General features: G+C 42.2%; 3 protein-coding genes and 2 pseudogenes across 33 annotated transcripts in view; all 5 read right to left on the bottom strand.

Annotated features, from left to right (window-relative positions):
* Positions 1-24,783, bottom strand: part of LOC108437803 (protocadherin alpha-C2-like) — a 334,331-nt gene that overhangs the window by 90,231 nt on the left and 219,317 nt on the right. The window contains exon 1 of one of the 31 annotated variants that reach the window (XM_037547136.1): positions 21,242-23,756. The exons of 29 other annotated variants lie outside the window; for them this stretch is intronic. In XM_037547136.1, coding sequence (XP_037403033.1) covers positions 21,242-23,701 — 2,460 coding nt within the window. In that variant the 5' untranslated portion in view covers positions 23,702-23,756. Of the gene's footprint in view, positions 1-17,483; positions 19,977-21,241; positions 23,757-24,783 lie in introns of those variants that run through there. One more of the 31 variants, XM_037547138.1, reaches the window with a different exon arrangement.
* LOC119265985 (protocadherin gamma-A11-like) lies at positions 1,139-3,689 on the bottom strand. Its single transcript, XM_037547196.1, is given in 2 exon segments — positions 1,139-1,357; positions 1,360-3,689. Coding segments are annotated over 2 exon segments (2,226 nt in total). The 5' UTR covers positions 3,500-3,689; the 3' UTR covers positions 1,139-1,271.
* Positions 4,910-7,521, bottom strand: LOC119265984 (protocadherin gamma-A8-like). Its single transcript, XM_037547195.1, is given in 2 exon segments — positions 4,910-5,128; positions 5,131-7,521. Coding segments are annotated over 2 exon segments (2,226 nt in total). The 5' UTR covers positions 7,271-7,521; the 3' UTR covers positions 4,910-5,042.
* On the bottom strand, positions 9,928-12,547 carry LOC119265986 (annotated as a pseudogene).
* Positions 13,955-23,722, bottom strand: LOC108416545 (annotated as a pseudogene).

Consider the following 24,783-nt stretch of genomic DNA (forward strand, 5'->3'; position numbering starts at 1 on the left):
CAAGCTATTGGGCGCTGTCCAACTCTAGTGGTCCTGAAAAAAGCACAGTCATCTGCCACGCTGTGTTTTAACCCACTAAATAACAGTGCATTAGCAATCCATTTGTCTTTGACGTCATAAATAATTCTGACCAAACTTCCTACTTTTACCCCACGCAATAAAGTCAGATTTGAGTTTCATGTCTATTCAGACAGGAGAAAGTCTCCACTGTCTCCAGGCGCAGCAGTGAAGACCATCTTACAATGACTCTTAAGAACTTTATGCGGTTTTAAGTTTGTTGTCATTATTAATGGAATAAAACACATGATAAACACTCTGGTTCTGCTAGAAGATACAGCATTGATTTCACGTTAAATAGGCTCAGCGAAACTCCAGCGCGCGACCAAAACGTTCTGCACACATAGTGTGATCAAAAGACAAATCGGTTGCAACGCATTTTCTATCAGTTTAATCCTGAATGAGATAAAATCACAAACTTGTACCAATGTTTTTGATAAACGAAATCTATTAACATGTCACAGAAAGTCAACAGAGTTGGCATGAACGAGTTCAATAGAGGTTGAACTCATTGATGAATGAAACTGTCCGGAGCTGTTCAGATCTAGTGGTGCTGAAAAGTGCTAAACAGTTCGAACACAACATAGTTGACTTTGCTTAATTTAGAACGCCAAATAATTGCAGAAGCAAACTACATGTTTCATTAAGTAAAACCCTTGCCAAAATTGTCAAGGGAAAGAAAACAATTGTTTATGAAACGAATATTTGTGTAATCAATAGACACATCTGAATTGTGTGAATATCAAGCAATATATGACACGACCGTGGACTGTAAAATTAATGTTAAGCAACAAAGAAGCTTGGCATGATATTTCAACGCCAACTCACACAGTTTTACGCTCCACAACAATACTGTCACTTTAAACTTAAAGAATAAAGTAAGTCAGCTTTACCGCAAATAAAACTGCAAAAGGATAACATTTGAAAAGCAAAATATTGCAAAACAATGTTCATGAATATATACAAAACAAAAAAAGAGATATGTATGCCATTAAAATAATGGGAAACTTTGGGGGCCAAGATGATTTGTAAAAAAAAAAAAAAAAAAAAAAACTCTTACCAAATCTTGAGAATCGGGGTCATCTAGAAGATTTTTCTCCTTCATTGCGCGCTGCAGAGTCTCTGAGAAACTCGGGTCCACCACTAAAAAACTCTGACCACCAAGTGTAGAATATTTACAGTCACTTTTCCTCGAGTTTGTCGTCATACAGACGTCATAATTGTACATGTGCGGCAGAGTTCCAGTAACTCCTGTGTCTGCGTAACCGGGTGGATAGTACGGAATAACTGGGAGACTGGACTGATAGAAAATACGAGACTGTCTCCATCTGTAGATCTTCACTGATATTATAACTACTACAGTAGTGATGAACAGGAAAGAAACAGCAGCCAGAGCTAAAACTAAGTAAAAAGTCAGGTTATCGTTGTATTCTTTGCTGTGCGTAAAGTCCGAGAACTCCGACATCACTTCAGGGAAACTGTCCGCTACAGCTACATTGATGTTCACTACAGCTGAGCGAGACGGCTGTCCGTTATCCTCCACAACAACAGTGAGCTTCTGTTTCACTGCATCTTTATCAGTGACCTGGCGCACAGTCCGTATCTCTCCATTCTGTGGGCCCACTTCAAACAGCGCCCTGTCTGTGGCTTTCTGGAGTTTGTAGGAGAGCCAGGCATTCTGTCCAGAGTCCACATCAACAGCCACCACTTTGGTCACCAGATAGCCAACATCTGCTGAACGAGGCATAATCTCAGCCACCACAGAGCCACCAGTCTGTACTGGGTACAGAACCTGAGGAGCGTTGTCGTTCTGGTCTTGGATTTTGATCCTCACTGTCACGTTACTACTGAGTGGAGGGGAGCCTCCATCCTGCGCTTTTACGCGGAAATGGAAGTCCTTTAACTGCTCGTAGTCGAAAGAGCGCACGGCACTAATGACTCCACTATCAGCACTGACTGACACATATGACGATACAGGAACCCCATTAACAGCGCTGTCATCTAAAATGTAAGAAACGCGCGCATTCTGGTTCGAGTCTGCGTCACTGGCCTTCACTGTGAAGACAGAGAGACCTGGTGTGTTGTTCTCGAGCACAAAGGCCTCGTAGCTCCTTCTCTCAAAGACAGGAGCGTTATCATTCACATCTGAAATGAGTAAACGGAGAGAAGCGCTGCTGGAGAGTGAGGGAACTCCCTCATCAGAGCACAGCACAGTGATGTTGTACTCAGACTCTCTCTCCCTGTCCAGTTCCTGCTCTGTGCGCAGACTGAAGAAGTTATTGGATGGTGAAGTGATAGCAAACGGAATATGTTCACTAATACTGCACTGAACTCGCCCATTAGCGGATGAGTCAGGATCATTTACTTTCAGCATCGCAACGACGGTGCCATAAGGGGAATCTTCTGATATAGAGTTAGACATGGACAAAACAGTTATAACTGGTTTATTGTCGTTTATGTCCAGCACATCGATTATCATTTTACACGAGTCGGACAGACCACCTTGGTCTTTCGCTTCAATAACTAGTTGATAATGGTTTATTTTTTCGTAATCAATCTGACCATTTAATGTGACCTCACCGGTAAACTGATTTATCACGAACACATCTTTAACATCATTCTCTGTATTGGAAATGTAATACGTCACCTGCCCGTTTGTGCCTTCATCTGCGTCTGACGCGCTAACGGATGTCAATTTGGATCCTTTGGGTGCAGTTTCACTAATTGAGGCTTTAAACACCTTCTGGGTGAAAACAGGTGCGTTATCATTAACGTCCAGCACAGTAACATGTATCTGAAGAGTGCCGGACAGCACTGGCTCACCTCCATCAATAGCAGTTAACATCAATGTAAATCGTTCTTGTTTCTCTCTATCAAGAGGTCTCTGTAAAACCATCTCTACGTTTTTGCGACCCTCTGCGAGATTCTGTAAATCTAAAACAAAATGATCTGTTGGATGAAGTGAGTAGCTCTGAAGGCCGTTTGTTCCAACGTCCGCATCCACTGCACTCTCTAACACGAATCTCGCTCCAGTCACAGCTGACTCGCTGATCTCAAACCTCATTTGTTTATTCTGAAATGTAGGAGCATTGTCGTTTATATCCGTTATTTCGACCGTCACTGTGTACATTTCCATCGGATTCTCGAGAATCATCTGCAGATGCAGAGCGCACGGCGTTGTTTTAGCGCACAGAGCCTCGCGATCTATTTTCTCTTTGATCAGTAGCATGCCCTTCTCTTTGTTCAGCTCGATGTATTCCGTGCTGTCCCCGGAGAAAATCCGCGCTTTTCCCGATTTCAGTCTTTTTAAATCTAATCCCAGATCCTGCGCAATATTTCCAACCGTCGAGCCTTTCGCCATTTCCTCCGGAATGGAGTAGCTGACCTGGCCGAGCACGGAGTGAGAAGAAAGGACGACGAAGAACAATACCGTGTGCCACATCACTGCAGCGGAGATGTGCTGGTCTAATGAGAAGATCTCGAGAAATGACGTCAATATCCAGATTTTCGATGCTTTTACTCGTCGGTCATTTAATAGGGATCTAAATTTCGACGGTTGTTAGAACGACAGACCAACATATTCCCCTCAGATGTCGATGACACGGAAAACGCGACTGAGGAGCTTTTCTTTCTCTGATTATTCAGGCTGCTGTGGGCGAGTCTGAGGCGGACACAGAGAGAGGCAGCAAATCGTTGATAAACAGCGTCACTTAGAGTCAGAATGAGGAACTACAACACTTAGTTTGCCAAAACTATGCGTAAAAATGAAGAAACGAGATCATAAATCATCTTTTCATACCATGAACTGTATTGATTTTAATTTCAAAATTGCGAAGTGAAGTGAAGCATATTAATTATGATCCAACAGGGGGAAAAAAATCAAACTGTATTGGATAAGCACGCAGAGAGGTTTGAATATACAATGTCCTATAAACTCAACGAAATAGGTTTGCGAACATATAATCTAACTCACTTTCTGTTTAAGTATTCGGCGCTATCCAGCATTACTGGTCCTGAAAAGAGAGGAATCATCTGCCACACTGGGTTTTTACTCACTAGAAAACAGCTTATTTACAAACGGTGCTTTGACGTTATTCACAACTTTGGCAAACGTTAAGTTTGAGAAAACACAATAAGGTTTTGTTTAGGTTAAAATATCATCAGGCAGGAGCAAGTGGCTAAGTCTCAAGGAGAAACAGTCACGGCCATCTGATGGTCACTTTTCAGAGCATTGTGCAGCTGTTAAGCCTGTTAATATTATGATATTATTAGATGAATAAAATATCGCAAACAGTGCGTTTCCAATAGAAGATGTCTTTACCGCTAAATACTGTCAAGAAAACCCAAGTCCATGAGCAAAATATTGTGCAAATCAGTCGGAATTAAAAGAAAAAAAAGTGTACAATGCACTGTGTACGAGCTTAACCAACATCAGAAAACGTAGAGACATGATTGGTGTTTAGAAAACAACGCTGTTCATCCATTACCACGAAACACGTGTGACTCATGTCAATTTAAAGTCATTTGCGTTCTTTAAGTGAACCTTAGAAATAATGCTGACCGACACAGAACCTAATGTCACTATATAGCAGTAGCAACATTAGCAACCCATAAAGATTAACCTTCAAAAACAACACTGCAACGAATCACTTTGTAAAGAGATAATAAAACATTCAGCTTGAAGCGATTGAGGCTCGAACAGAAGAACATTTGCAAAGTACCAGAGGAAAACATTGCAATGGGAATTACGTGCTAAAGACGATGAAGTGTATACACCTTTAAAATTAGCACAAGATATCTGGGACTATGATCTTTGATATCAAGCTCTTACCAAATCTGGAGAATCGGGGTCATCTAGAAGATTATTTTCCTTCATTGCGCGCTGCAGAGTCTCTGAGAAACTCGGGTCCACCACTAAAACACTCTGACCACCAAGTGTAGAATATTTACAGTCACTTTTCCTCGAGTTGGTCGTCATACAGACGTCATAATTGTACATGTGCGGCAGAGTTCCAGTAACTCCTGTGTCTGCGTAACCGGGTGGATAGTACGGAATAACTGGGAGACTGGACTGGTAGAAAATACGAGACTGTCTCCATCTGTAGATCTTCACTGATATTATAACTACTACAGTAGTGATGAACAGGAAAGAAACAGCAGCCAGAGCTAAAACTAAGTAAAAAGTCAGGTTATCGTTGTATTCTTTGCTGTGCGTAAAGTCCGAGAACTCCGAGACCACTTCAGGGAAACTGTCCGCTACAGCTACATTGATGTTCACTACAGCTGAGCGAGACGGCTGTCCGTTATCCTCCACAACAACAGTGAGCTTCTGTTTCACTGCATCTTTATCAGTGACCTGGCGCACAGTCCGTATCTCTCCATTCTGCGGGCCCACTTCAAACAGCGCCCTGTCTGTGGCTTTCTGGAGTTTGTAGGAGAGCCAGGCATTCTGTCCAGAGTCCACATCAACAGCCACCACTTTGGTCACCAGATAGCCAACATCTGCTGAACGAGGCACAATCTCAGCCACCACAGAGCCACCAGTCTGCACTGGGTACAGAACCTGAGGAGCGTTGTCGTTCTGGTCTTGGATTTTGATCCTCACTGTCACGTTACTACAGAGTGGAGGGGAGCCTCCATCCTGCGCTTTTATGCGGAAATGGAAGTCCTTTAACTGCTCGTAGTCGAAAGAGCGCACGGCACTAATGACTCCACTATCAGCACTGACTGACACATATGACGATACAGGAACCCCATTAACAGCGCTGTCATCTAAAATGTAAGAAACGCGCGCATTCTGGTTCGAGTCTGCGTCACTGGCCTTCACTGTGAAGACAGAGAGACCTGGTGTGTTGTTCTCGAGCACAAAGGCCTCGTAGCTCCTTCTCTCAAAGACAGGAGCGTTATCATTCACATCTGAAATGAGTAAACGGAGAGAAGCGCTGCTGGAGAGTGAGGGAACTCCCTCATCAGAGCACAGCACAGTGAAGTTGTACTCAGACTCTCTCTCCCTGTCCAGTTCCTGCTCTGTGCGCAGACTAAAGAAGTTGTTGGATGGTGATGTGATGGCAAACGGAATATTCTCGTTTATATTGCAATGAACTTGACCATTTGCACCTGAATCCCGGTCATTTACTTTTAACATTGCAACAATGGTCCCGGAAAGAGAGTCCTCTGATATAGAGTTAGACATTGACATAATATTTATTGCTGGTTTATTGTCGTTTATGTCCAGCACGTCGATACTGACTTTAGCAGAATCTGAGAGTCCTCCTTGATCCCTTGCTTCAATATCGAGTTGATAATTGTTTAGTTTTTCATAGTCAATTTGACCATTTAATGAAATTTCGCCGGTAAACTGATTTATAATAAATACATCTTTAACGTCATATTCTGTATTTGAAATGTAATACGTCACCTGTCCGTTTGAGCCTTCATCTGCATCAGACGCCCTTACTGTTGTCAGCTTAGTTCCTTTTGGAGAATTTTCCAATATTTGAGCTTTATATATCTTCTGAGTGAAATCAGGAGCATTATCATTTGCGTCCAGTACAGTAACATGTATCTGGAGAGTGCCGGACAGCACTGGCTCACCTCCATCAATCGCTGTTAACATCAATGTAAATCGTTCTTGTTTCTCTCTATCAAGCGATCTTTTTACGACCATCTCTACGTTTTGTCGAGGGCCTGCACTATTTTGCAATTCTAAAGCAAAGTGATCTGTTGGATGAAGTGAGTAGCTCTGAAGGCCGTTTGTTCCAACGTCCGCATCCACTGCTTTCTCTAACACGAATCTCGCTCCTGTTACGGCTGATTCGCTGATCTCAAGCTTAATGTCTTTATTCTGAAATGTAGGAGCATTATCGTTTATATCCGTGATTTCGACGGTCACTGTGTACATTTCCATCGGATTCTCGAGAATCATCTGCAGATGTAGAGCGCACGGCGTTGTTTTAGCGCACAGAGCCTCGCGATCTATTTTCTCTTTGATCAGTAGCATGCCCTTCTCTTTGTTCAGCTCGATGTATTCCGTGCTGTCCCCGGAGAAAATCCGCGCTTTTCCCGATTTCAGTCTTTTTAAATCTAATCCCAGATCCTGCGCAATATTTCCAACCGTCGAGCCTTTCGCCATTTCCTCCGGAATGGAGTAGCTGACCTGGCCGAGCACGGAGTGAGAAGAAAGGACGACGAAGAACAATACCGTGTGCCACATCACTGCAGCGGAGATGTGCTTGTCTAATGAGAAGATCTCGAGAAATGACGACGAAATACTGACTTTCAATGCTTTAAATGCGCAGTCATCAAATAAAGATCCAGATTTGAGGTTTTAGAACGACCGACAAGCAAATTCCCCTCAGATGTTGATGACACGGAAAACGCGACTGAGGAGCTTTTCTTTCTCTGATTATTCAGGCTGCTGTGCGCGACTCTGAGGCGGACACAGAGAGAGAGGCAGCAAATCGTTGATAAACAGCGTCACTTAGAGTCAGAATGAGGAATTACAAAATTTATATTGCTGGTTTACTGCGTACAATATGGAATAATGACTTCCAAACAGAGGTGTCAAATTCAGGTCCAGAAAGTAAAAGTCCTTCCCAGGATTTTGTTCCAACAGGCTGGCTTCTCTAGTTAGATCACACCACCAGCAGAGCTGTCCAGCCTGTTGGAACCAAATCCTGGGAAGGATTTTTACTTTCTGGACCTAAATTTGACACCTCTGCTTCCAAAATAGAATAAATGGTAATTTAACTACGTGAATAATTAAATAATCACATAGATAGATAGATAGATAGATAGATAGATAGATAGATAGATAGATAGATAGATAGATAGATAGATAGATAGATAGATAGATAGATAGATAGTATTTCAATATGACGAATTAAACTGATTTTGAGTTCTAATTAGAGAACCGAACTGATGCAGTATGAGTCAGGAGAAAGCATAACCAGTTAAATTGTTGCATTGAATACATATATTTTGAGGGAAAAATGCAGTATCTTCGAGAATCCCAAAGAAAGTAGCTTTGCCTAAGTTTGATATTAGTATGCCATTAAAGAAATATAACATGCATAACTAACTTTTTTGTTTTGCTAGAAAATATTCCCTTCATTTCACAGTAAACAGTCTCAGCAAAGCCTGGGCTCACACTAAGCGAAATGAAAAAAGAAGAAGAAGACTATTGCAATGTATTATCTACATGTTTATCCCAGAATAAGGCAAATCGTAGCCTGGTATAAATATAGTTGCCAATCAAAATACACTAGAATATCACAGAAATCCTACAGAGTGGGTAGTCCTGAATTCAACACAAGCTGATTTCATTGCTTCATAAAGCTGTCCAGAGCTGCCCAGAATGAGTGTTGCTGACAATTGTTTGAACACAAAACAAAGAAAGCTTTACTTACTTTGTCAACCAATTGGACATGAATTATATTGTTTCATCAACTATTTATTTTCTTTTCCCCAAAAGAGTCAACTGAAAGAAAGCAATTGTGTTTATGAAAAAAAAAAGTGTAAAACCAAAGGGACATTGGAATTATGTCAATATCAAGCAATATGACACGTCAGCGAACATTAAAATGAATGTTAAATGATATAGAAGCCTGCCTCACTATATGACAACACACCACCGACTCATAGTGTTTAACTCTCCATAGTAATACTGCAACAAATCACTTTAGACGTAAACAAAAAGTAAAGCCAGTTTTAACACACATGATACGTCAAACGGAGAATTTTACAGATGCATCAGGGTAACATATTGCAATATATTGCTCATACATATAAGCTAATGCAATTCATCTGCCTTTAAATATTAAATCTTACCAAAACTTGAGAATCGGTATCATAAAGATTCTTTTACTTCATTGCGCTTTTGAGTCTCTGAGTAACTCGAATCCATGATTAAAACACTCTGTACATCAAGCGTAGAATATTTACAGTCTTTGTATTTTACCAGTCACTAGGGAGACTGCATTGATAGAAAGTACCAGCCTGAAAAGATAAGAGGTGCCTCTCTTCTCTCCATCGTGGAAATTTACACCACACGCTGCATCTGGAAAGCCACTAGCATTTTGACAGACACCACACACCCCTCACTCAAATCGTTCTCTCTTCTGGTACCTGGAAGACGGAACTACAGCATTCGAGCCCTCACAGCCAGACTGGGAAACAGTTTATTTCCACAAGCCATCCGATTCTTCAACTCCCATGGACTGAAATTAAGGACATCCACACACCCACCCACACATACACACCCACCCACACACACACACACACACCCACACACACATACACACACACACACACACGCATGCATACATAACTATATGGGGATAACTTGCTCCCCATTTCTTGGAGTAATAGCTTATGTCGGGAACACTTCATTGTGAACTGACTGGACGGCCTCCCTTACTGTTTGGCGCTGTCCACCACAGTGGTGTTGAGAAGCGCTGAAGTATTCACACATGGAAATTTGATTCACAACAACGCACTGACAAAGTGATATTGTATTAGCGTCATTAGAAGCATCGACACTAACTCATTTTATACAAAGACAACATAAAACACTAAACTGACACGCTAAAAATTGGGCAGTGTGCACGCATTTGAAAAGACTGGCTACATTAAAGCGCTATAAAGTATTATAACAATTCATTACTGACTACTTCAAGGAGACATGGATTTACACATTAGATTCAGCAACAGAAAATTTGCCATTCAGCAAAGAAAATATTGTCCAAGCATGAAGATGCCACGATCGTCTCAATATGAGAGTAATATGCAGACGCTTGCGTTATTTGAACATGACAAAACATTGGAATACTCAGATATATCTGCAATAAGCTCTTACCAAATCCGGAGAATCGGGGTCATCAAGAAGATTATTTTCCTTCATCGCGCGCTGCAGAGTCTCTGTAAAACTCGGGTCCACCACTAAAACACTCTGAGCACCAAGTGTAGAATATTTACAGTCACTTTTCCTCGAGTTGGTCGTCATACAGACGTCATAATTGTACATGTGCGGCAGAGTTCCAGTAACTCCTGTGTCTGCGTAACCGGGTGGATAGTACGGAATAACTGGGAGACTGGCCTGATAGAAAATACGAGACTGTCTCCATCTGTAGATCTTCACTGATATTATAACTACTACAGTAGTGATGAACAGGAAAGAAACAGCAGCCAGAGCTAAAACTAAGTAAAAAGTCAGGTTATCGTTGTATTCTTTGCTGAGCGTAAAGTCCGAGAACTCCGAGACCACTTCAGGGAAACTGTCCGCTACAGCTACATTGATGTTCACTACAGCTGAGCGAGACGGCTGTCCGTTATCCTCCACAACAACAGTGAGCTTCTGTTTCACTGCATCTTTATCAGTGACCTGGCGCACAGTCCGTATCTCTCCATTCTGCGGGCCCACTTCAAACAGCGCCCTGTCTGTGGCTTTCTGGAGTTTGTAGGAGAGCCAGGCATTCTGTCCAGAGTCCACATCAACAGCCACCACTTTGGTGACCAGATAGCCAACATCTGCTGACCGAGGCACAATCTCAGCCACCACAGATCCACCAGTCTGTACTGGGTACAGAACCTGAGGGGCGTTGTCGTTCTGGTCTTGGATTTTGATCCTCACTGTCACGTTACTACCGAGTGGAGGGGAGCCTCCATCCTGCGCTTTTACGCGGAAATGGAAGTACTTTAACTGCTCGTAGTCGAAAGCGCGCACGGCACTGATGACTCCATTATCAGCACTGACTGACACATATGACGATACAGGAACCCCATTAACAGCGCTGTCATCTAAAATGTAAGAAACGCGCGCATTCTGGTTCGAGTCTGCGTCACTGGCCTTCACTGTGAAGATAGAGAGACCTGGTGTGTTGTTCTCGAGCACAAAGGCCTCGTAGCTCCTTCTCTCAAAGACAGGAGCATTATCATTCACATCTGAAATGAATAAACGGAGAGAAGCGCTGCTGGAGAGTGAGGGAACTCCCTCATCAGAGCACAGCACAGTGATGTTGTACTCAGACTCTCTCTCCCTGTCCAGTTCCTGCTCTGTGCGCAGGCTAAATATGTTATTCGACGGAGATAAGATGGCAAACGGAATATGTTCACTAATACTGCACTGAACTCGCCCATTCGCAAACGAGTCAGGATCATTTACTTTCAACATTGCAACTACGGTGCCAGGTGGAGAATCTTCTGATATCGAACTGGACATAGAAAGAATATTTATAAACGGGCTATTATCATTTATGTCCAGCACATCAATCACAATTTTACATGAATCTGAGAGTCCTCCTTGGTCTCTAGCTTCAATGTCCAGTATATAATTGTTCATTTTTTCATAGTCAATCTGACCGTTTAATGAAACCTCGCCGGTAAATTGATTTATAATAAATACATCTTTAACACCATCCTCAGTATTTGAAATGTAATACGTCACCTGCCCGTTTGAGCCTTCATCTGGATCAGAAGCGCTAACGGTTGTTAGCTTAGATCCTTTTGCTGAATTTTCAGTTAGTGAAGCTTTGTATAACTTCTGGTTAAAAACAGGAGCGTTATCATTTGCGTCCAGTATATTTACATGTATCTTGACAGTGCCAGACAGCACTGGCTCGCCTCCATCGATCGCTGTCAACATCAAAGAAATTCTTTCTTGTTTCTCTCTGTCCAGGGGCCTTTTTAAAACCATCTCTACGTTTTTACGACGGTCTGCGTGATTATGTACTGCTAGATCAAAGTGATCTGTTGGATGAAGTGAGTAGCTCTGAAGGCCGTTTGTTCCAACGTCCGCATCCACTGCTTTCTCTAACACGAATCTCGCTCCAGTCACAGCTGACTCGCTGATCTCAAACCTCATTTCTTTGTTCTGAAATGTAGGAGCATTATCGTTTATATCCGTGATTTCAACGGTAACAGTATAAAGTTCCATCGGATTCTCGAGAATCATCTGCAGATGTAGAGCGCACGGCGTTGTTTTAGCGCACAGAGCCTCGCGATCTATTTTCTCTTTGATCAGTAGCATGCCTTTCTCTTTGTTCAGCTCGATGTATTCCGTGCTGTCCCCGGAGAAAATCCGCGCTTTTCCCGATTTCAGTCTTTTTAAATCTAATCCCAGATCCTGCGCAATATTTCCAACCGTCGAGCCTTTCGCCATTTCCTCCGGAATGGAGTAGCTGACCTGGCCGAGCACGGAGTGAGAAGAAAGGACGACGAAGAACAATACCGTGTGCCACATCACTGCAACGGAGATGTGCTTGTCTGATGAGAAGATCTCGAGAAATGACGACGAAATACTGATTTTCAATGCTTTAAATGCGCAGTCATCAAATACAGATCCAGACTTGATGCATTTCAGACCGACAGACCATCAGATTCCCCTCAGATGTCGATGACACGGAAAACGCGACTGAGGAGCTTTTCTTTCTCTGATTAATCAGGCTGCTGTGGGCGAGTCTGAGGCGGAAACCTACAGACGCAGCGCATCGTTGATAAACAGCGTCACTTAGAGTCAGAATGAAGAATTACATTATTTAGTTTGCTGAGTTACTGCCAATAATATGAAATAATTATTTCCACAACAGAATAAAAGAAACACTCTAATAACTATATAAATCAATATATATTCAGAGAGATAAATAGAAAGATAGAGAATTTGAGAATTCATGTTTCAATGTCCTGTTTTTAACCCATTTTGAGTTAAAACTTGAAAACTGAACTGGCAGTTTAAGTCAGAAGACAAGATGAAAGAATGAAATTTGAGTCTTGACTAAACATGTAGAGCATAAAAAAACAGTATTTTCAAGAAATCCAAACATGTAGGTTTGTCTAATTTTAATACACCATATGTTTATTATAAACTATTGGATGCTCTCCAACACTAGTGGTCTGCCAAAGACAAAAGTCATCTGCCGCACTGTGTTTTATTATACTACATAATGATGCGTTGGCTGTGTGGCTTTTATGTCATTGAAAAAATTGACAAAACTCACTACTTTGATACCACACAATGGAGTCCGGTTTGAGTTCATGGATATTCGGGTAGGACAAAGTCTAGAGGGGCTCTAGGCTCAATAGTCATGGCCATTTTAAAGTTTGTTCATTTTAGGATCCTATTACAGGAGTACATTGCATCAAATCAAACTTTCTCGTTCTGCTAAGATATATTTAAGTCATTTTAAAAATGGTCGATGACCAAAACATTCTGCAGGCCAAGGGAAATTACAAGACAGAACTGTGCCATGCATTTTATACTATTTTCTACTAAAACAAAATCGAAGGATTTTACAAATGCTTTTTCCAAACAAAATATTCTAACATTTCACAGAAACAATACAGAGTTGGTATAACTGAGTCCAATAGAGGTTGAACGGAGCTGACCGGAACTAGTGGTGCTGAAAAATGCTAAACTTCTTGAATACCAAAGATTCATGGCTGTGCTTGATTTAAAATGTCAATCACTTGAACACACACAATATATGCTTAAGCAATAGAATTCTTGTCAAAAGAGTTTACCGAAAGTCATCGACTGTGTTTATGAAAGTGACCATGAGACATATTGGAAATGTCAATATAAAGGAAAAAAAATGGTATGTGAGTGAACTTCAAAGTTGATGTTAAAGGACAAAGAGGATTGTGTCACTATGTACCAATGCAAAAGCGACTAATACTGTTGTACTTTCCATGAGAATACTGTATCATATCAAGTTATACGTAAAGAATAAAGGATAGCCAGCTGTAAACACGGGACACGTAAAACAAAGAATTTTTGCATGGCAAGAGGGCAAAATATTGCAGTATAATGTTTATACATATAAGCTAATGGAACTCAAAAGCATTAAGATTAAAATCTTACCAAATCTGGAGAATCGGGGTCATCAAGAATACTTTTTTCTTTCATTGCCCGCTGCAGAGTCTCTGAGAAACTCTGGTCCACCACTAAAACACTCTGAGCACCAAGTGTAGAATATTTACAGTCACTTTTCCTCGAGTTGGTCGTCATACAGACGTCATAATTGTACATGTGCGGCAGAGTTCCAGTAACTCCTGTGTCTGCGTAACCGGGTGGATAGTACGGAATAACTGGGAGACTGGACTGATAGAAAATACGAGACTGTCTCCATCTGTAGATCTTCACTGATATTATAACTACTACAGTAGTGATGAAGAGGAAAGAAACAGCAGCCAGAGCTAAAACTAAGTAAAAAGTCAGGTTATCGTTGTATTCTTTGCTGTGCGTAAAGTCCGAGAACTCCGAGACCACTTCAGGGAAACTGTCCGCTACAGCTACATTGATGTTCACTACAGCTGAGCGAGACGGCTGTCCGTTATCCTCCACAACAACAGTGAGCTTCTGTTTCACTGCATCTTTATCAGTGACCTGGCGCACAGTCCGTATCTCTCCATTCTGCGGGCCCACTTCAAACAGCGCCCTGTCTGTGGCTTTCTGGAGTTTGTAGGAGAGCCAGGCATTCTGTCCAGAGTCCACATCAACAGCCACCACTTTGGTGACCAGATAGCCAACATCTGCTGAACGAGGCACAATCTCAGCCACCACAGAGCCACCAGTCTGCACTGGGTACAGAACCTGAGGAGCGTTGTCGTTCTGGTCTTGGATTTTGATCCTCACTGTCACGTTACTACTGAGTGGAGGGGAGCCTCCATCCTGCGCTTTTACGCGGAAATGGAAGTCCTTTAACTGTTCGTAGTCGAAAGAGCGCACGGCACTAATGACTCCACTATCAGCACTGACTGACACATATGACGATACAGGAACCCCATTAACAACGCTGTCATCTAAAATGTAAGAAACGCGCGCATTCTGGTTCGAGTCTGCGTCACTGGCCTTCACTGTGAAGATAGAGAGACCTGGTGTGTTGTTCTCGAGCACAAAGGCCTCGTAGCTCCTTCTCTCAAAGACAGGAGTGTTATCATTCACATCTGAAATGAGTAAACGGAGAGAAGCGCTGCTGGAGAGTGAGGGAACTCCCTCATCAGAGCACAGCACAGTGATGTTGTACTCAGACTCTCTCTCCCTGTCCAGTTCCTGCTCTGTGCGCAGGCTGAAGAAGTTGTTGGATGGTGTATTCACAGAAAATGGAATGTGGTCATTAATGGTGCAGTGAACTTGCCCATTTGCACCTGAATCTGGATCATTTACTTTTATCATTGCCACCACAGTGTTAAGCTTAGACTCTTCGGATATAGAGTTGGACATAGAAATGACATCTATACTTGGTTTGTTATCGTTAACATCCAAAACGTCAATCATTACCTTACATGAGTCAGAGAGTCCACCTTGATCTCTAGCTTGGATATCTAGTTGGTAATGGTTCGATTTTTCATAGTCGATGTTACCGTTTAATGTAATATCTCCACTGTGTTGATCTACAATAAAAATGTGGGTCACCGAGCTGTCCACTGCGTCAGAAATGTAATATGTCACATGACTATTAGAGCTTTCATCCGCATCAGTAGCTTTTACGGTGGTTATCTTGGTGCCCTTTGATGCATTTTCTGTTATTGTAGCTTTATACACCTTTTGCGTAAAAACAGGAGCATTATCATTAGCATCCAACACTGTTATGTCTATGTTCACTGTACCCGACAGCCGTGGTTCTCCTCCATCAAACGCTGTCAACAATAACTTAAGCCGTGCTTCCTTTTCACGATCAAGGGGCTTTTGCAACACCATCTCTACAATCCTTCCCACATCAGATTGTGTGTCCAACGCAAAATTATCCGTCGGATTAAGCGAGTAGCTTCGAAGACCATTAATTCCTACGTCTGGATCCACCGCTCTACCCAGCACGAATCTGGCCCCCACCGCTGCGGACTCGCTGATCTCAAACCTAATTTCATTTTTCTGGAAACTAGGAGCATTGTCGTTTACATCCTTAATTTCGACGGTAACAGAATATAATTCCATCGGGTTTTCCAGAATCAGTTGGAGATGCAGAGCGCACGGGGTCATTTTTGCGCAAAGAGTCTCACGATCTATTTTTTCTTTGATGAGCAAGGATCCCTTTTCTCTGTTCAGTGCAATGTATTCGGTGCTATCGCCAGTATAAATGCGCGCTTTCCCGGATTTCAGTCTTTTTAAATCCAGTCCCAAATCCTGAGCGATATTTCCAATCACGGAGCCTTTCGGCATTTCCTCCGGAATGGAATAAGATATCTGCCCGGACACGACGCGAGAACAAAAGACCAGAAGAAGCAGCGCCGTGAGCCACCGAGCAAAAACGGACATTTTCTTGCCTGAAGTGAACATCCTCACACGCAATATGTCCATCGGTAATCTACGGCTTCAAAATCCACCGTTTCAAGAAAAATCAAATGAAATTACGCATTTCCAAGATAAGAGCGGTTTTATAACGAAGCTGTGTAAACATCACCAGCGAGAAAAGCCTGCCTTCCTTTTCTTTCTTATACAGTGTGATGGTGTGGGAGGGCGTGAGGACTTTAGCCGCAGCCCAAGTGCTGTTAAACAGCGACCTTCTGAGTCAAAAAAGAGGAACTACATGTGCAAGAACAGAATGTGAATAATTCACATGAGTACGAACAAATATAGCCATATAGTGCTGACAGGTAAACATTATTCAAACAAATCAACAAAGAAATAAGGAAACTACTGAACAGCGTGTTTACAGTAGTTGAGTGTTATTATACAATGTCCATGCCACTTTAACCTCGTGGGAGGAAGAAGTGCAACCTTCCACCTCAGCAAGTTAAGAAAGCAGTTACCTTTGTATTCATTAAACGTTTAAATCGTTGACATTTCAAAGCGTTTGGCGCTGTCCAGTAAACGTGGTGCTGAAATCAGGAGAATCGGACTAAGAAAAAAAGGTCTGCGGCTTTACATGGTTTTAATGTGCCATTTAGTATCGTGTGCACGGAACATGTTATGGCCACATCATTATTTCAAAGAAAAGCAATACGAATCCCAATATTTCATTTCAAAGTCTTAATATGACATATGGGAAATTGGAAATCCAAGTAAACAATTTCTTCATGCGATGTGTTCTGTCATTTTACTTCATATAAACATTTATTTCACTATTCAACTGTCCTGAAATCCTACGCCGAATTGAGGTTAATAAAGGTGACTATACTATTTTCATTCGGATGAGGTATTATTTAACCCCTGAAATGGCCGGAGCGCAAAATTTTAGCACACAATTCTACAAGAACAGCTCATCTAGTATGCAGAGAAGTCCCTGGAGTTACTCAATCATTAGCATTAGTATATAATAAACCAAATATTTTAATCGGTGAAAAGACACGAACATGAGTATGCTTTAACAGATTACAGCACAACAACTCTGATGATGGGATATTTACAAACCGAAGTGTAAAGAATTTACATGCACTTTTATGACTAAAATAATTTTAAGCTTTTGATGTGTTAAAAAAAAAAAAATTCTTACCAACTCTGGAGAATCGGCATCGTCTATGAGGCGATTTTCCTTCATTCCGCGCTGCAAAGTGTCTCTAAAACTCGGGTCCACCACTAAAACACTCTGACCACCAAGTGTAGAATATTTACAGTCACTTTTCCTCGAGTTGGTCGTCATACAGACGTCATAATTGTACATGTGCGGCAGAGTTCCAGTAACTCCTGTGTCTGCGTAACCGGGTGGATAGTACGGAATAACTGGGAGACTGGACTGATAGAAAATACGAGACTGTCTCCATCTGTAGATCTTCACTGATATTATAACTACTACAGTAGTGATGAACAGGAAAGAAACAGCAGCCAGAGCTAAAACTAAGTAAAAAGTCAGGTTATCGTTGTATTCTTTGCTGTGCGTAAAGTCCGAGAACTCCGAGACCACTTCAGGGAAACTGTCCGCTACAGCTACATTGATGTTCACTACAGCTGAGCGAGACGGCTGTCCGTTATCCTCCACAACAACAGTGAGCTTCTGTTTCACTGCATCTTTATCAGTGACCTGGCGCACAGTCCGTATCTCTCCATTCTGTGGGCCAACTTCAAACAGCGCCCTGTCTGTGACTTTCTGGAGTTTGTAGGAGAGCCAGGCATTCTGTCCAGAGTCCACATCAACAGCCACCACTTTGGTGACCAGATAGCCAACATCTGCTGAACGAGGCACAATCTCAGCCACCACAGAACCGCCAGTCTGTACTGGGTACAGAACCTGAGGAGCGTTGTCGTTCTGGTCTTGGATTTTGATCCTCACTGTCACGTTACTACTGAGTGGAGGGGAGCCTCCATCCTGCGCTTTTACGCGGAAATAGAAGTCCTTTAACTGCTCGTAGTCGAAAGAGCGCACGGCACTAATGACTCCACTATCAGCACTGACTGACACATATGACGATACAGGAACCCCATTAACAGCGCTGTCATCTAAAATGTAAGAAACGCGCGCATTCTGGTTCGAGTCTGCGTCACTGGCCTTCACTGTGAAGACAGAGAGACCTGGTGTGTTGTTCTCGAGCACAAAGGCCTCGTAGCTCCTTCTCTCAAAGACAGGAGCGTTATCATTCACATCTGAAATGAGTAAACGGAGAGAAGCGCTGCTGGAGAGTGAGGGAACTCCCTCATCAGAGCACAGCACAGTGATGTTGTACTCAGACTCTCTCTCCCTGTCCAGTTCCTGCTCTGTGCGCAGACTGAAGAAGTTGTTGGATGGTGTATTCACAGAAAATGGAATGTGGTCATTTATGGTGCAGTGAACTTGCCCATTTGCACCTGAATCTGGATCATTTACTTTTATCATTGCCACCAAAGTGTTAGGCTTGGACTCTTCGGATATAGAGTTGGACATAGAAATTATATCAATGGTTGGTTTATTGTCATTTACATCCAACACGTCAATTATTACCTTACACGAGTCAGAAAGTCCTCCTTGGTCTTTAGCCTGGATATCTAGCTGGTAATGGTTCGATTTTTCATAGTCCATTAGACCGTGCAATGTAACTTCTCCACTGTTTTCGTCTACAGAAAACATGTCGACCATTGTATTGTCGACTGCGTCAGATATATAATATTTTACATGACTATTAGACCCTTCATCCGCGTCAGAGGCGCTAACTGTTGTAAGTTTGGTGCCTTTTATCGAATTTTCTGTAATTGTGGCTTTATATACCCTTTGCGTAAAAACAGGGGCGTTATCATTAACATCCAGCACTGTTATATGTATGTTCATTGTACCAGATAGCCGTGGTTCTCCTCCATCAAACGCTGTCAACAGTAAACTAAGTCTTCCTTCCTTTTCTCGATCAAGCGTTTTCTGCAACACCATCTCTACATTCTTTTCTCCTCCTGATTCCTTTTCTAGAACAAAATTATCCGTCGGATTAAGCGAGTAGCTTCGAAGACCATTAATTCCTACGTCTGGATCCACCGCTCTACCCAGCACGAATCTGGCCCCCACCGCTGCCGACTCGCTGATCTCAAACCTAATTTCATTTTTCTGGAAACTAGGAGCATTGTCGTTTACATCCTTAATTTCGACGGTAACAGAATATAATTCCATCGGGTTTTCCAGAATCAGTTGGAGATGCAGAGCGCACGGGGTCATTTTTGCGCAAATGGTCTCGCGATCTATTTTTTCTTTGATGAGCAAGGATCCCTTTTCTCTGTTCAGTTCAATGTATTCGGTGCTATCGCCAGTATAAATGCGCGCTTTCCCGGATTTCAGTCTTTTTAAATCCAGTCCCAAATCCTGAGCGATATTTCCAATCACGGAGCCTTTCGGCATTTCCTCCGGAATGGAATAAGATATCTGCCCGGACACGACGCGAGAACAAAAGACCAGAAGAAGCAGCGCCGTGAGCCACCGAGCAAAAACGGACATTTTCTTGCCTGAAGTGAACATCCTCACACGCAATATGTCCATCCTCACGCCATGCAATTCATCCATACAGTTAAATAGAAAGATGCATTTTCTAAGCAAACGGAGTGATTTTACAACGACGTCGTGGAAGCACTGTTTGGCAGAAATGCCTGCCTTCCTTTTCTTTCTGACACAATGCGATGATGTGGGAGGGCGTGAAGGTTTGAGCCGCAGCCCAAACGCTGTTAAACAGCGACCTTCTGAGTCAAAAAATAGGAACTACACATACATGAACAGGGAGTGAAGCAACGCTGTGAAATATTTTAAACTGATAGTAAAAGCTGCACTTAAACAAAAGCGCATTGGACGGCAGCAACTAAAGGGGAACTGAATGGGAATAGACTGTATATTTTTAACATTGTTTTTCGAATATATTTTACTTTTTCTGTTGCTGGTCGTCCGCCAGTAATAATGTGGAATTTAAGGAGGTAGCAGTGGCAGTGAATCCACTTCAGTCCTTAATGGCGCAATAGCATGAATATCAACAAGCAATGCACTGATAATGAGCTATCTGGCTTCTAGAGCCACACTGACAAGATTTTCCTGTGGAAATCCGAAATAAAATAATTACATAAATAAATAAATAAATAAAATCATTTGACTTTCTGTTTCAGGCCAAAGGGGATTTTTCTTTTCTGTGCATGAAACTAGCAGTCACATCAAATAAATTGTAGACGTGTAAGACAGAAAGCGATTTACTGAGTACACTATCAACAACAGAACCTTCAAACTTTTTATAAATACAACATCAGCACCCCATAATGTCGTTTGAAGATTTTACATCATTACAAAGTACAATATTCGGTCAGTTTAGTTGGGGAAAGGCTGTAATCAGGTTACAATTAAAAAGGTTGGTATTTTGCAGAAATGTTTTCCATTCCTTTGACAGGATTTAGAATGTACTTGGTAATGCATGGGTCATTACTTGAAAGCTCTTCTCCGGTTTCCAGTGTTGCAAAAAAACACACACAAAATCGAATCAAATAAATGCTAAGAGTCCACGCATTTTCATTTTTCTACCAAAAGAGACAAACCTAACAAAAGACAATCAGAGTGCTACGTGATAAGCAGATGCCAAAAAAAATAAAAAATAGTGCCAAACTGAGTTTTCATCACGAAGCTAATGAACATAAACGCGCTGTCCAGAAAGAGTGGTGCTGAAAATGACTGATAGAATTACTGACGCAGGTTGAATCGCAAACACCGTGAAACAATGACTTAAAAGTGAAGTGATGGAAGTATTAATGTGACGGTTATGCGCACTGAAACGTTTCAGATAATGATATTACAACAGATCAGTCCACGAAGATTTAGCATTGTCTTACCAAATCTGGAGAATCCGCGTCTTCCAAAAGACTTTTTTCCTTCATTGCGCGCTGCAGAGTCTCTGAGAAACTCGGGTCCATCACTAAAACACTCTGACCACCAAGTGTAGAATATTTACAGTCACTTTTCCTCGAGTTGGTCGTCATACAGACGTCATAATTGTACATGTGCGGCAGAGTTCCAGTAACTCCTGTGTCTGCGTAACCGGGTGGATAGTACGGAATAACTGGGAGACTGGACTGGTAGAAAATACGAGACTGTCTCCATCTGTAGATCTTCACTGATATTATAACTACTACAGTAGTGATGAACAGGAAAGAAACAGCAGCCAGAGCTAAAACTAAGTAAAAAGTCAGGTTATCGTTGTATTCTTTGCTGAGCGTAAAGTCCGAGAACTCCGAGACCACTTCAGGGAAACTGTCCGCTACAGCTACATTGATGTTCACTACAGCTGAGCGAGACGGCTGTCCGTTATCCTCCACAACAACAGTGAGCTTCTGTTTCACTGCATCTTTATCAGTGACCTGGCGCACAGTCCGTATCTCTCCATTCTGTGGACCCACTTCAAACAGCGCCCTGTCTGTGGCTTTCTGGAGTTTGTAGGAGAGCCAGGCATTCTGTCCAGAGTCCACATCAACAGCCACCACTTTAGTCACCAGATAGCCAACATCTGCTGAACGAGGCACAATCTCAGCCACCACAGAGCCACCAGTCTGTACTGGGTACAGAACCTGAGGAGCGTTGTCGTTCTGGTCTTGGATTTTGATCCTCACTGTCACGTTACTACTGAGTGGAGGGGAGCCTCCATCCTGCGCTTTTACGCGGAAATAGAAGTCCTTTAACTGCTCGTAGTCGAAAGAGCGCACGGCACTAATGACTCCACTATCAGCACTGACTGACACATATGACGATACAGGAACCCCATTAACAGCGCTGTCATCTAAAATGTAAGAAACGCGCGCATTCTGGTTCGAGTCTGCGTCACTGGCCTTCACTCTGAAGATAGAGAGACCTGGTGTGTTGTTCTCGAGCAGAAAGGCCTCGTAGCTCCTTCTCTCAAAGACAGGAGCGTTATCATTCACATCTGATATGAGTAAACGGAGAGAAGCGCTGCTGGAGAGTGAGGGAACTCCCTCATCAGAGCACAGCACAGTGATGTTGTACTCAGACTCTCTCTCCCTGTCCAGTTCCTGCTCTGTGCGCAGACTAAAGAAGTTGTTGGATGGTGAATTAACAGAAAATGGAACGTCATCATTAATAGTGCAGTGAACCTGGCCGTTAGCACCTGAATCCTGGTCATTCACTTTTATCATAGCAACAACAGTATTCGGCTTGGTCTCTTCGGGTATAGAATTTGACATAGAAATGACGTCAATATTTGGTTTATTATCATTAACATCCAACAGATCAATGATTACCTTACATGAGTCAGAGAGTCCTCCTTGATCTCTAGCTTGGATATGAAGCTGGTAATGATTCGTTTTTTCATAGTCAACTTGGCCGTTTAATGTAATATCTCCACTGTATTGATCTACTATAAAGATATCGGTCACAGAGCTGTCCATTGCGTCGGAAATGTAATATGTCACATGGCTATTAGAGCCTTCGTCATTATCGGTAGCGCTCACGGTGGTCAATTTCGTGCCCTTTGTCTCATTTTCTGTCACGGTACCTTTATAAACGTTGTGAGTAAAGATAGGAGCATTATCATTAACGTCAAGTACTTTTATACGTATGTTCATTGTTCCAGATAGCCGTGGTTCTCCTCCATCAAACGCTGTCAACAATAAATTAAGCCGTGCTTCCTTTTCACGATCAAGGGGCTTTTGCAACACCATCTCTACAATCCTTCCCACATCAGATTGTGTGTCCAACGCAAAATTATCCGTCGGATTGAGCGAGTAGCTTCGAAGACCATTAATTCCTACGTCTGGATCCACCGCTCTACCCAGCACGAACCTGGCCCCCACCGCTGCGGACTCGCTGATCTCAAACCTAATTTCATTTTTCTGGAAACTAGGAGCATTGTCGTTTACATCCTTAATTTCGACGGTAACAGAATATAATTCCATCGGGTTTTCCAGAATCAGTTGGAGATGCAGAGCGCACGGGGTCATTTTTGCGCAAAGGGTCTCGCGATCTATTTTTTCTTTGATGAGCAAGGATCCCTTTTCTCTGTTCAGTTCAATGTATTCGGTGCTATCGCCAGTATAAATGCGCGCTTTCCCGGATTTCAGTCTTTTTAAATCCAGTCCCAAATCCTGAGCGATATTTCCAATCACGGAGCCTTTCGGCATTTCCTCCGGAATGGAATAAGATATCTGCCCGGACACGACGCGAGAACAAAAGACCAGAAGAAGCAGCGCCGTGAGCCACCGAGCAAAAACGGACATTTTCTTGCCTGAAGTGAACATCCTCACACGCAATATGTCCATCCTCGCGCCATGCAATTCATCCATACAGTTAAATAGAAAGATGCATTTTCTAAGCAAACGGCGTGATTTTACAACGACGTCGTGGAAGCACTGTTTGACAGAAATGCCTGCCTTCCTTTTCTTTCTGACACAATGCGATGATGTGGGAGGGCGTGAAGGTTTGAGCCGCAGCCCAAACGCTGTTAAACAGCGACCTTCTGAGTCAAAAAATAGGAACTACACATACATGAACAGGGAGTGAAGCAACGCTGTGAAATATTTTAAACTGATAGTAAAAGCTGCACTTAAACAAAAGCGCACTGGACGGCAGCAACTAAAGGGGAACTGAATGGGAATAGACTGTATATTTTTAACATTGTTTTTCGAATATATTTTACTTTTTCTATTGCTGGTCGTCCGCCAGTAATAATGTGGAATTTAACGAGGTAGCAGTGGCAGTGAATCCACTTCAGTCCTTAATGGCGCAATAGCATGAAAATCAACAAGCAATGCACTGATAATGAGCTATCTGGCTTCTAGAGCCACACTGACAAGATTTTCCTATGGAAATGCGAAATTAAATAATTACATAAATAAATAAATAAATACATAAATAAATAAAATCATTTGACTTTCTGTTTCAGGCCAAAGGGGATTTTTCTTTTCTGTGCATGAAACTAGCAGTCACATCAAATAAATTGTAGACGTGTAAGACAGAAAGCGATTTACTGAGTACACTATCAACAACAGAACCTTCAAACTTTTTATAAATACAACATCAGCACCCCATAATGTCGTTTGAAGATTTTACATCATTACAAAGTACAATATTCGGTCAGTTTAGTTGGGGAAAGGCTGTAATCAGGTTACAATTAAAAAGGTTGTTATTTTGCAGAAATGTTTTCCATTCCTTTGACAGGATTTAGTATGTACTTGGTAATGCGTGGGTCATTACTTGAAAGCTCTTCTCCGGTTTCCAATGTTGCAAAAAAACACACTAAATCGAATCAAATAAATGCTAAGAGTCCACGCATTTTCATTTTTCTACCAAATGAAACAAACAAAACAAAAGACAATCAAAGTGCTACGTGATAAGCAGATGCCAAATAAAAAGTGCCAAACTGACT

Source organism: Pygocentrus nattereri, chromosome 18 (assembly GCF_015220715.1).
Source record: "Pygocentrus nattereri isolate fPygNat1 chromosome 18, fPygNat1.pri, whole genome shotgun sequence".
NCBI classification, from domain to species: Eukaryota; Metazoa; Chordata; class Actinopteri; order Characiformes; family Serrasalmidae; genus Pygocentrus; species Pygocentrus nattereri.